This window comes from Anabrus simplex, chromosome 1 (genome assembly GCF_040414725.1).
Source record: "Anabrus simplex isolate iqAnaSimp1 chromosome 1, ASM4041472v1, whole genome shotgun sequence".
NCBI lineage: Eukaryota > Metazoa > Arthropoda > Insecta > Orthoptera > Tettigoniidae > Anabrus > Anabrus simplex.
In genome coordinates this window covers 1159059487-1159073746 of record NC_090265.1, presented here as the reverse complement: position 1 = coordinate 1159073746, position 14260 = coordinate 1159059487, and the positions used below count along the sequence as shown (strand labels likewise).

Sequence of the window (14260 nt, the reverse complement as noted above, 5' to 3'; positions counted from 1 at the left end):
TTTCACTTTGAGTATTATTATGTCATCTAGGGGCCTCCACAACACTACATCAGTGAAGTCATTTTGACTTGTTTACACCACAATGAATGCTAGCCAGGTAATTTCAACCCGTGAAATAATAATCCCCAACCTGACCTAAGTTATACAGGTATCGAGCCTACCTCAACTCTTCATGTCCCTATCGAAGTGTTGGATTAGACAGGCCAACTTGTACACCAGCTGACAGGTAGTAATTACCATTTAGTCTTATCAGCCATAATACATACACAGAGAAACTCGTATTCGCCCGCATGACATTATCGCTTCGCCGTACTTGTTGCAGATACTGCTGATTTCCTGCACGGCTGACCATGTCTTCCTGGAAACAATAGGTTTACTACACGCCCAGTGACGTCATGTACAACTTACAGTACATATAAGGTGAATCGGACTGAGAACTTCGCAGAGAGGAGAAGAATTAGCAAGTGCGTCAAGATGCTCAGGGCAAGCCTAATTTTTGGATTCTTGATGACTTTGGTAGCAGGTCAGTGTCACATTTCACATTTTGAACAATTTTAATTAAATTGGGGAGATTTTCAAATAAATATTCATAAAGTCGTTCTTCCTGGAGAGCTACAATCATATTCTTTTGTCATGTACTGTATGTATGTATGTATGTATGTATGTACAGTGGTGCGGCCATAATACTCGATCTTTTATTTTTCAAGCATTGAATTCATTTTTTGCGCCTCTGTGGTGTAGTGGTTAATGTGATTAGCTGCCACCCCCGGAGGCCCGGGTTCGATTCCTAGCTCTGCCACGAAATTTGGAAAGTGGTACGAGAGCTGGAACGGGGTCCACTCGGCCTCGGGAGGTCAACTGAGTAGAGGGGGGGGGGGTTCCATTCCCTCCTCAGCCATCCTGTAAGTGGTTTTCCGTGGTTTCTCACTTCTCCTCCAGGCAAATGCCAGGATGGTATCTAACTTCAGGCCACGGCCGCTTCCTTCCCTCTTCCTTGTCTATCCCTTCCAGTCTTCCCATCCCTCCACAAGGCCCCTGTTCAGCATAGCAGGTGAGGCCGCCTGGGCGAGGTACTGGTCAACCTCCCCAGTTGTATCCCCAACCCAGAGTCTGAAGCTCCAGGACACTGCCCTTGAAGCGGAAGAGTCCGATGGAAAAACCAACCCTGGAGGGTAAACAGATTAAGAGGAAGAAGAAGAATTTATTTTGAATTTGATTGTGCAAGGGACACTTAAACACAAAATAACTCATTCTTCAGCGAAACAAGTTTACTTATTTCAAAAGCACTTAAACGTAATGATTATGAAAATACATGTATGTCCTGCTCCTTGGCTTAATGGTCAGCGTACTGGCTGTTGATTCAAAGGTTTCCAAGTTCGATTCCCGGGCGGATTAGGAGTTTCAACTGCGTGCCGAAACACCACACAAATACGCAATGGTGAACACATCGTTCCGCATAACGTTGACGCCAAAAAAAGGCGTCGATCTTAAAACTGGGTTGAATCTGTAGAAGCTGCCGGCCCCAGGTAAGCAGAATTGTGAAAATACATTAAATTTTCACTAAGTTTTTATACAGAGTGGTCCACCAACCTATTAAACTTTATGACGATCCGCAAACCGTTTAATAATTATAGTCCTTAAGATCGATATTGCTCTGCTTGCTATCTGAATACCAGTAATGAAAAACGCCCGGCACCATGGCTAAGTGGTTAGTGTGCTGGCCTTTGGTCACAGAGGTCCCGGGTTCGATTCCCGGCAGGGTCGGGAATTTTATCCATCATTGGTTAATTTCGCTGGCACGAGCACTGACTGTATCTGTCGTCTTCATCGTCATTTCATCCTCATCACAACGCACAGGTCGCCTACGGGCGTCAATTCAAAAGACCTGCACCAGGTGACCCGAACTTGTCCTCGGACACTCCCGGCACTAAAAAGCCATACGCAATTTCAGTAATGTAAAACGAGGCAACTTAACGCACGAAAACCGACATTGTGCAACGCGCCTCAATGAAAAGACCAACCTACAAACATGCTGTTTATTGCATGCCTTTATGATACATGTACCACTAGTATGAACTTTTTAGTTAGGTTGCTCGAAGTACTTTGCTAAATGAACACTGTAAAACTTAAATCTGAACTTAAATATCGTGGAGGATATTAGGAGGGCGTTCCCTGCGGATAAGGTGTACGGTAACATTGTGGATGAATCTGTACTTTTTATGTGATTTGGTGGTAAGCGTTCTTGCCACTTTAACAAGTGTAGAACCTAGGACTCGGTAAAAAGTTCACAGTCTACACAATACGTGTTCATTGGCTTAATGTACTCTTATTTTATTCTAACGTATTATTCGTTTCATTAATTCAGTACAGTTTCTATCATTGAATTACCATTGGCACAATAATAATTTCGTCAGTATTGTCGACCTTAAATCCTAATATATCGTTGTACTAGTCTTGTATAGGAACTAAATTTTAATGGGCTGGTGGACCTTTCTGTGCCATGTGTTTTGCATTCACTACGTAGCAAGATATAGTAGTACTTCATTGAATAACCTGTACTTTTAATCACAGCATTTATTCTGAGGGGAATAGAGTTCACAAAACGTTGTATATTTTCCTTGCAAATAATCCGAAACCAGTTGTTGACAATAGCCTCAATTTTCTTGCCGGAATGTCTTTTGAACACAAATATTTTCAAGCTAGGCAACATATTTTCATTAGGATTAATGTCTCAGCTGTTTCCTACCACTTAAATATCGTTATGTTATTCTCTACTAATAATTGCATAACACTTTTGATGGTATAGCATGATATTCTACCCTACTGAAATACTACGTGATAAGCTAAGAAATAATTAAATAATATTATGATGTTTACTTGATGTATTACACTCTCATATTATCAGTGTAAATGACGAAAAATTCTCTGTGACCCAGTGCACGTAGTGTTACCCGATTCTAGTGAAAATGAAAGCGCAGGAGATGTTATTGGTAGTGAATCTGATTATATTAGCAAAAAGAATGATCTGTGCGTTGACTAGAATTGGGTACATGAAGAGAATGATCTGATAATTGAAAACTTTCCAAAGCGAAGCAGAGTGAATGCTGACAGTGGTATTTGTGAAGACCGTGATTATAACGACATTTCATTTCCGAAATCCCACATAATTACATCGTTCAGGATCCGAGCTGTGTCCATCTTGGTGAAACAATATCATGTGTTTGAATGCCACTGTCGGCAGCCCTGAAGATGGTTTTCCGTGGTTTCTCATTTTCGCACCAGGCCGATCCTGGGGCTGTACCTTAATTAAGGCAACGGCAGCTTCATTCCCACTTCTGGCCTTGTCCTATCCCGTCGTCACCGTTAGACCTATCTGTGCGGGTGCGACGTAAAGCAACTTGTAAATAAAATTAATGCTGTTATCACACTTCATGATCAGAGGCATGGATCGCGATGTGCCAACTCATATCAGCTCATTTCTGATGAGTTGATTCGTGTCAAGCGAGCTAGCGGATTGGCTTAGATAATTCAACACACCTCGCGGAGCACAGATCGCCGAAATGGAATAGAGCGGCGAGCTAGCGTATTGGCTTTGACTAGCCTTCAGTCTGATCCACAAAGTACTAATACTTGGTGTAACACATATTCAGTTTCAAACGTCATGTTAATGACGCAAATAATATACGGCAGAAGAACTGCCTATTAGATGTCGATATGCAAAATACATTTCTTCTTGAATACTCGATAATGCTTAAATTTACTGAATAGGAAACGCATTTTACATTAAAATGCGATCATGCTCTGACACATATGTATGTATGTATGTATGTATGTATGTATGTCTAACCCTTGAGCCATTTCTCTGCGGGGGGGCGGGTATGAACTGAGGTGAATATTGTTACCAATAGCTAGGTTTTACGAGCGGATGCCCTTCCTGACGTCAACCTCATCAGACGAGTTAAAATGAAAATCTACAACCTGCTTTCCAGTCAATGACAGGGTCAAGGATGGAATGAATTAAGCCCCCATCTAGCGGTGAGGATAGGAATTGTGCCGGCTACCGAGGCCTGTTGCACACTTCTGAGGCAATGATTAATGACTGACAGATGAAATGAAATGATAGAGGAGAGTGTTGCTGGAATGAAGGATGACAGGGAAAACCGGAGTACTCGGAGAAAAACATGTCCTGCCTCCGCTTTGTCCAGCACAAGACTCACATGGAGTGACAGTGATTTGAACCACGGAACCCAGTGGTGAGAGGCCGAAGCACTGCCGCGTGAGCCATGGAGGCTTCCTCGCCAGATGAGTTAATGAGATATTAATGATGTCACATATGACAGTAGTAAGGGAGAGGGTTGCACACGGCCTACGCCTGTCGAATAGCACGAAGGGTTCTGCTCAACGCTTAACGTCGCCACCCGACGAATCACCATCAACAGCGTCATGTGCCCTCACTCCATATGAGCACTGCGGAGAGGTTTGGAATTTAATCCAGGCTTTTGGCACGCAATCTAGTGATTATAATTTGTATACCACCACCTCTCCTACCCTGCCGTCCAACATTCTGATGGTGAAAATGGTTCGACCAACGGGGCTCGAAGTGGCTAACCACGGTGGTAGACCATATAGAGTTCACGCCTTAATGATTATGGCCACCAGGCGTGCTTGATATTGCTGTAGCATAATACAACAAAACTGGGATGAGTTATAGGTTGTCAGTCACTTATTGAATCCATCGTTATTCGGAATATAATTCATCAAAATATGTATAACATAACACAGACACGCGTGAGTTACAGCACAAAAGGAGCACACGTATGGACTAGTAAGTAATTTACATTCTTAGGGACAATTGTACCAGCTTTTCGGTGTTGAATGGTTTTACATTGCTGAACTTTTTTTTTTTTCTTCGGTAGAAGCACTCATTGCAGGGACTACTAAAATTTGGCGGTATCGATGACATGCCCGTTGTCCTACAACTACCGAAGCTGTAGTTTGGTGATCTCAACCCGTCGCGAAGTTTTGTGCGTGGCGCTTTCAGTGTCATGATTACAAGCAAGGCAGTTCGAGTAAGAGGTAGGTATCACGCGCAGGTTTCCCCACTACGCTTGGCCGTCTCTGACGTCATCTGAACCCAGGTATCTCAGTGCTTGTCCTCTGTATGAGGTAATACACAGCTGTCAGCGATTCTGTTTCTAGCCACAAGTTAGAGAGGAGTGAACTTTATTGAGATTTGAACACCACCTCGGACAAGACTTTCCACTCTGAAATGCATCTTACAATAAGGGCATTTGATACATTATTCTGACGACATGGAGTATTCTCCTCTAATTAATGCTTGTTGCTGACAAGTAGAGAACATGTTTAATTTCCTTGTAGCGATTTTCGCGTGTAGTAACATTCTCTCTCTGCGATATTGAAGATCCATCCTCGACACTGTTGATCTCGGGAACCCGAATTGCCATACTTCCCTACGTTGCTCACTGAGAGCTGTGCACGCCTAGCGGTGACAGGCTTTAGTTACGTGTTTTGATCTACAAGTTGTCCGACTCGTTGGCTGAATGGTCAGCATACTGGCCTTTGGTTCAGAGGGTCGCGGTTTCGATTCCAATGGCTCGGGGGCTGGATGTGTGTGGCGTATTCAACATTAGAAATCATCCTAGGTAGGGCCCTCATCTTCATCTTCACAGACATGCAGGTCGCCTAATAGGCCGTCTACTAGAAAAAGACCTGCACCAGGCCTCTCCTAAGGCCATACGCCATTATTATTATTATTATTATTATTATTATTATTATTATTATTATTATTATTATTATTATTATTACTATTATTATATCTACAAGCAATGGTTGAAACCAGTGGCGTATACTGAGGGCTACCAAGGCTATCAGTGAAGCCCAAATCTCAAATGCGAGCGATGGAAATCTAAAGCACATTATATTGTAAGCATCTGACACATTGTTCCATTTGCAAACCTTGAAAGCAATGAGAAAACACGTCGCACGTATTTCTGAGAACAAGGCTTCGGAGACTAATATTGCAGCCCAGACTCTCGTCCCTTCCCATCGACTCGCCTCACGCGGCTTGCTGCTGTCTGCCTACAGGTGCGGGGACCGGCGGAGGATAGCTGTGCTAGGCTTCGGTCCGTCAGATCGCCACTGCTAACTATCACCATGCGTTTCTCATCGTATATACTTCCTCACCTCATCCTTCTGTCTTAAATATATAGATAACGGAGTGCTGGGATTTCACTCCCGTTTACTTCTACATCCTTGTAGGAAGACACTGCACTGCAGGGCTGCTGTTATAAGAGTAATATAGTTTTCTTTTTATTGGTAGATCTGCTAAAATGAAACGCAATCTTTCAGGTTTAGTGTTCTCTTTTGTTGGTTGGAATCGAACCCGTGATCATGGGTCGGACACCACCACTGATCTTCCGAGGAAGATAATTAACCATTGAAAGATGGGTACGACCGCTGTAAAATTCAACATTGTTATTTAACGATTATCTTAATAATAATAATAATAATAATAATAATAATAATAATAATAATAATAATGGCGCATGGCATCTACATAAGCTTGGTGGCGACCTAATAAGGATAAAATGAATGGCGAAGACGTCATAAACACCCAGTTCCCAAGCCAGGGGAATTAACAGTATGAGGGGGCTGATCCTGAAAATTGAACCGGGGCCGTCGGACCAAAGGCAAGCATTCTATCCATTTAGCCTCAAAGCTGGACTTCAATTTGCTAAACCTTAGGCTACCAACTCGATTGATCAGGTGTTGAGTATTGGCGGTGGCGGAGGCCAGGGCATTAGCTTGTGAAGCAGCCTTGACAACACAGCGGGCAGCTCCGTTGGCTGTTGGAAGCAGCTCAAAATGCTTAAGGCTTGATGTTCCCTAAACCAACTATCGAAAAGTCTAGTCTAAGTCTAAGTCTAGTGGTAGCCCACATCTTGATACCAGCATACGCCACTGGTTGAAACATTCAGCTGCATAGGCTGTGACATAACGATCGACACAGTAATTTGTTAATGCGCGTTTGGGTACCTTTGTATCAACATGGTTGTTTGCAGAAATACTACTTTTATCATAGCGTATTATTTCGTTTATTTACTTATTTTTATTACATTTTTCTTTACGTCTACTGACACAGATAGCTCTTATGGCTACGATGGGATAGGAAAGGGCTAGGGAGTAAGAAGGGAGAGACTATGGTCCTATTTAAGGTACAGCCCCAGCATTTACCTGGTGTGAAAATGGGAAACCACGGAAAATCATCAACAGAGCTACCAACAGTGGGGTTCGAACCCACTAGCTCCCGAATGCAAGCTCACGGCTACGTGCCCCTAATCGCACGGACAACTCACTCGGCCGTTTAAATTGATAAAAGTAGAACATTTTGCTACAGAAGCGATACACTAGCGACAAAGTATTCGGTATCTTTCTGCTTCATAATTGTTCGTAGGAGAGTTGAGCATGTTAATCCTTTAAAACAATTATTTTATTTTGTACTTCATCGCTTATGGCAACCTTTAAATTAATTTTATATTCTCCTGGTACACGATGATAACAAAGAATGTTGTTTCGTGCATATTATACAAACGCCCTGTTGAATACATGTAATTATGAACATACATATATGAAAGAGTGTATACAGTATATGGATTGTAACGAATAGCATGGTTATATACTGAGCTCGGTAGCTGCAGTCACGTAAGTGCGGCCAGTATCCAGTATTCGAGAGATAGTGGGTTCGAATCCCACTGTCGGCAGCCCTGAAGATGGTTTTCTGTGGTTTCCCATTTTCACACCAGGCAAATACTGGGACTGTACCTTAATTAAGACAACGGCCGCTTCCTTCCCAGTCCTAGCCCTTTCCCATCCCATCGTCGCCATAAGACCTATCTGTGTCGGTGCGACGTAAAGCAACTTGCAGGAAAAAAAGCATAGCTAAGAAAGTATAATAAACACCCCTCCAGTCTGGCGTTTTCTGATTACCTCCTGGGCTTGCGATCGTAACAGCTGTTTCTCGTGCACGCAGAGTTGTCAGTCACCTTGTGACAGCCCTAAGTACAGTACATTGTCCGCGCACAACTGAGTTTCGTGAGGAAATCTGGGAAGATACGTGATATAGAATGCCTAGTCATACGTTCCCATTGTACCCTGAGTAAGCCTACTATCCCAAATAATTCTGCCGTCGGTCTAGAGACACACACCTCGAAAAGGCTCTTATCACACTGATTTCATTGTTCTATTTTTGTCCTTTTCTTATTTACTCAAATTTCTTTTTCTTATTCTTAATCTGCTTACTCCCCAGGGTTGGTTTTTCCCTCGGACTCAGCGAGGGATCCCACCTCTACCGCCTCAAGGGCAGTGTCCTGGAACGTGAGACTTTGGGTCGGGGGATACAACTGGGAGGATGACCAGTACCTCGCCCAGGCGGCCTCACTTGCGATGCTGAACAGGGGCCTTGCGGGGGGATAGGAAGATTGAAAGGGATAGACAAGGAAGGGGAAAGGAAGCGGCCGTGGCCTTAAGTTATGAGAAGTGGGAAACCACGGAAAACCACTTCCAGGATGGCTGAGGTGGGAATGGAACCCCTCTACTCAGTTGACCTCTCGAGGCTGAGTGGACCCCGTTCCAGCCCTCGTATCACTTTTCCAATTTCGTGGCAGAGCCGGGAATCGAACCCGGACCTCCGGGAGTGGCAGCTAATCGCACTAACCACTACAGCACAGAGGCGGACATTTACTCAAATATAACAGTTTATTTATTTACAGATGTTTTCATCTTGAATTTTAATTTGTCATATGAATCTAAAGCGTGGTTCTTTCGGTATGCGTTATCTCACTGACAGCTGCGTAGCATTCTCCACTTCTTTGCTTCAGTCAACCTTATCGTATTACAGTTTGTGAGACGTGGCATTTATTTACGAAAACTCAGCTAAGTCGAGTATTTTTTTCCATTTTCTTGTGTCCAACTGAATTTGGTCAACTGCTGTTCTCTTCTGAGCCCAAGATTTTAGGTATGAGAGGTCCTCTCAGTTTTCCACCTTACATAATGCTTTAATTTCTACAATCATTTCCCTATTACTTGTACCTGTTCATTTTTGAATTACTATTGCGAGGAACTGATCACCTAGTTGTTTTCTCGTTTAAACAGCAATCGCTGCCAACAGTTTAGGCTTATTTTGTGTAATTTGGTTATCGTCGCACATGTATTTCATGATATGAGACAGGTGCTCAGAATAGCCTACATAGTGCGCTATCTTGACTCCCACACCACAGAGACCAGTAAACCCTGGTAAACTCACTTTGTAATAGGTCATGCAGGTGGCAGGGTACTGTGTGTGTCAGCAGTTAACTCCACCCATACCCTAGCCCTACAGTTTCAAAGCTTTGGTGATACACAAAGTCTGTTCAGAGGCTGTTGAATTGATTAAAGGACTTCAGATTATTATAACAGAGCACCATGGTCTGATCAGTTTTCGGTACTAGAAACTGAGGAACATCGTTTAGTGAGAAATGTATATTTCCTCTTTTTCATTATTCTCATTTCATTTGTTCTTACCAGAGGTATATGTATGTTGAGTTCTCAACAAACTTACCATCAACTGTCATAAGTAGCCTAAGGTATCACTGATGAAGCGTACTCGGGAAATTAGGTAGTTTCCCTCACTGGGCCAGAAGATGCTGTTGCATATCAGTCTGTCAAGACCATTGCAATGCGTACTTCAGCTGAACCTATGAGCAACATTTTCACACCATTCATAACTGGGACTGACTGCATAAGGAATGGCATCACTAGCATCACTCCCACCTCAGTCACTTTCATATTGTCAAAGAATAGGATGAGACTGAGACAAAAAATGAAAGAAATAAACTTGATCTAGCCCTTACAAGGAGTCACACAGTACAGCCTACACGTTAGAGATGAATCTGTTCAGACCAGAAGTATACAATGTTTATTTAGGGGAAATTTTATAATAAGAACTCGGTCCGACTCCTTAGTTCAGTGGTTAATGTCGATTCTTTACCGAGCAACGAACGTGGAACTCTTCAGAATGTCGGATGGACGAGTTAATTTTGTTCAGTAACGCTTAGGGTGCCACCATACGTCATTAATATGGCAACAACAATGATATGATGAGTCATGCTTCAAAAATTTAATTTGTCAATTTCAATTCGATCCTTGAACTAGGTCTCATGAGTGGGACACTATCACTGGTCCACTGAGACAGCTACTACGTCATACTATATACTTCATCAACAGTTGGCGAGGGATAAACAGGAAGTTCCGGCAAGTTATCGCTACATTCTTCTGCAAAGTAACCACACATTTGCTTATTAATCCATTGCTTCTCTCTTCCTCTACAGCTCTAAGATTGTAAGCGTTACTTCCTCCTTTACAGAACATACCAAACTTCTAGAACTTTGAAGTTTTTCGTTCTTCAAAGATATTAAGGTATAATTTTCCCTGAGACTGTATTGAATTCGTAATCAGTTAAGTATTTGATTACTTTATCTTTACTGGGGATGCCTGGCCGAGGCAGTAAAGGCGTGCTCGGTTCGCCCGGAAAGACGTGGGTTCTAATCCCCGTCAGGAAGTCGTAAAATTTAAAATACGAGATTTCCACTTCCGGAGGTTCATTCAGCCTACAGTAAAAATGAGTTAATTCCTGGGGGTAAATGCGGCCGGGCGTAGAGCTAACCACTCTACCCCATCACGTGCCGAGGTTAACAATGGTGGAAGCCTTTACCTTCCACTCCTCCAAGGGCCTTCATGGCCTGTACGGAGGTGACTTAGATCTTTACTGGTATGGATTTACTTTCTGTAATATGATATTATATACATTTCATCGCCACTATTCCATTCATTATTCCATCCTCATGAAACCACTCCCATTAATGAACACGTATTAACACTGTAAATGTTATTCAGTCATTGTACTGGAGCTGTTCAGATTGGTACACTGCTCGGTTGAAAATTTCCTTTTATTTCGATGTTCAAGGAACCACTGATCATCTTCCTAAAAGAAAGCATACTAACGTTGTTGTGGTAAGCCATTTGGCCTATGCTGAGTATTGATACGAAACTCCTAAACATGTTATCATAGTGTCATATTATGAATTTCGTCCTCAATTTTTTTCTCAATTCAGTTTCATCATTCTCCGTTAGTGAAATACTTCTCTATTTTTACAGCAGGTTTAACACCTGGCGATGTTGACTACCAGAGGATGAGCAACTTCTATGAGGACCTGGGCTGCTTGGCAGTCTCCGGGCAAGGCTTTTACGACTGTAGTGAGTATAATTATCCAATCTTACTTTTTGTAACACTCCTTATGAAAACATAATCCTCAGATTAGAAACTGGAGTCATTGCTGCATTTAAATTTTGAAAGACAATTTCCATAATCAAACCTATGTGATTTCATGTGTGTTGAAACAAAACAGCCTCGTAACTGAAGACTAAGTATGTCTTCAAGACCAAGTTAACCAGCAGTTTGCTCAGACGCATAGGCAGAGCTCGGGTAGAAAATTTGCTTCGCCAACAATACATCAAACGGAAATGTGTTTGTATTGATCTCAAGATGGGTGTGTTATATTTCTCGCTCTCATGTCCTAGAAGTGGAGTTTTAATTACCCTCTTGAAAATTATAATTTAACCATAGTATAGGACACTAGGGTATGTATCTGTACGTATGTAAGGTTGTTGGAATCTAATAACGGTAGACACACCTTCCTATACTAATCATTAGCTCCTTACACACTTATAATATTATTTCTTCTTTATGTTGCATGTCCATCAATGATCAATTAGAAACATCTTGACCCAAGGAGCAATCATAAATCCAACCTTTCATCAAGGCGACACTTCGGAGAATTTGAAATAGATTTATCCACGAGTCCCAGTTGATAAGGCTCTCGCATTGAGTTTCTTTGCCCTGATAACAACTTTACATTGTTCCTCCACCACATACGTGCAGCCTAATTCTTGTAGGGAAAACAATTATAACGTCAAGAATATTGGTCGCGTGGATATGGAAAATATTATCTCGCTCATACATTCTCAAAGAGCTTTCAAAGACAGAATTTTATGAAGGTCGTTCACAGATACAAGACGAGCGTTTTTATTTCCTACATTGTGAAGATAAGGGACGATTTCCTGGTCCACAGTGTCTATTGTAACCTCACCCACTGACAACTAAATCACGTGAGTTCATTACAATGATCGTATATACTATAGCGTACCATGATGATGCTAATAAAAGTAAAAGATTTCACGAGGTTTCATCTCTACCAGGGGCTGCCTGGCCGAGGCGGTAAAGACGTGCTTGGTTCGCCCGGAAAGACGTGGGTTCGAATCCCCGTCAGGAAATCGTAAAATTTAAGAAACGAGATTTCCACTTCAGGAGGTGCATATGACCCTGAGGTTCACTCAGCCTACACCAAAAATAAGTACCAGGTTAATTCCTGGGGGCAAAGGCGGCCGGGCGTAGAGCTAACCACTCTACCCCGTCACGTGCCGAGGTTTACCTTCCACTCCTCCAAGGGCCTTCATGGCCTGTACGGAGATTGCTTTGACTTTGCTTCATCTCAACGACGAAGCTCCTGCAAGGGTAGTATTTGCATTGAAAACTTCAAGAACCGTCACAGGAAGAAGTCAGAGGAGCAACATACCGCCGATGTATCAAAAATTATGAACTTTATTGCAGAAACTTTCTTCGGACATCACATAAATAATTCTGTATGTACGGAATCAAAAACTGAGTTCAGACTTACAGTAAAGACATTAACTTTTCCTATAGCCATTGTTTTGAAAAATAGTACGTGTATGCTGGAGAGGCTGAAGGGGTGGAATATGGTTTGGAAATCTTGGGTCTTGATCATTTCATGGTATCCAAGGCAAGCTTTATCGTAAAGAAAGATGATACTTTTTAACATACATTCATACATACACACATACATACAAAAAGTGTTGATAAAAGTACAAAATAAAAGAAATGGACTGAATTACAGTTACCTCAGAAATATCGTAATCAATTACAATCACAAATTATTTTTCAACAATAATGGTTACAATTACAATTATAATTACTTCAAAGAATACTAATCTTTAGAAAATCACTAGCTTTTTCACGTGGAGCTGGTATGATATCAAAATTTGCAACGATGAATACATTACTTCATTTTAAGTTGTTGTATTTGTTTTAGCGTAGAGACATTAAGCGGCTGTCATCACTGAGTGAGACTAAATACGAAACCTTGCAAGTGTCAAAGATTGCTCCCAAGCAAAGTTTGCATTTGACACGCATGCTCTTGACTTGAGGGCCATATAATTCAAAATACTGTTTGAAAAGGGGGAATAGAGTTTCGATAATCCCTTCACCGCCTCATGTGTATTCCTTTTCTATTATCGACAACGTGCAAACTCACAGAGTCAAAGTAAACGATTATCTAAATCTCAGTCGGTAACCACAACAAGCTGCAAATCGTAACTTTGAATTTATATCCTTCTTTGAAAGCCCTGAGAGTGCTAGGGCTCCAAATTGGCCAAGCTCCCGATGCGACGTACTGTATATAAATTACGAGAATGTAGCAATTACAGGAATGTAAGGATTACAATTTTACTTCGAGAATTAACTTACGAGTAAAAAGTACATTTTTGAAAAATAACGATTATAAATAAAAAAGCTAAACAATTCGTTTCAAGTAATTCGAGTACTTTTACTCTATTAAGTCCCAACTCTACATACATACTCTACCCTTCCAGCCCATGATTTTGGGCGCCGGCTACAATCCCAGGGTCGTACACGGGTGATCCCCGGTGATATTTTGAAATCGAATGAACCAATCTTAAATTAATAAGCCTGAACGATAAAATAGAAGAAATAAAAAGGTTATGAATGAGAACCTTTTGGCAAACAAATATATTTAAAATCTTTGGCAAAACGATAACGAAAAATTAAAGAAAATTCACAACGCTATAAGAATAAAATTTGTTACTCAACTCTCACTAGGTCAACTGAAACCCAATTATTTATCAGTGTGACAACATCGGTTATATCCTCCGAATATTATCTTCAATAAGCACCAATGCTTCACTTGTCAAATTTAATAAGTCGGCCTGTTTCAAATTTAATTCAATTCCACTCATTAAATTACTGACAGATAACAATACTCTTTCTTAACTTCAAACTTCTTAGGGAAATGCATATTGAGTGGTTAAAACATCATTACATAGTTGAATG

At 41.5% G+C, this 14260-nt stretch overlaps 1 protein-coding gene across 2 annotated transcripts in view; it reads left to right on the top strand.

The window, feature by feature from the left end:
- Positions 1-442: 442 nt before the first annotated feature.
- Positions 443-14260, top strand: part of LOC136877044 (kielin/chordin-like protein) — a 70609-nt gene continuing 56791 nt past the window's right edge. The window contains exons 1-2 of one of the 2 annotated variants that reach the window (XM_067150851.2): positions 443-523; positions 11212-11310. In XM_067150851.2, coding sequence (XP_067006952.2) covers positions 475-523; positions 11212-11310 — 148 coding nt within the window. In that variant the 5' untranslated portion in view covers positions 443-474. The remainder of the gene's footprint in view (positions 524-11211; positions 11311-14260) is intronic. The other variant, XM_067150859.2, reaches the window with a different exon arrangement.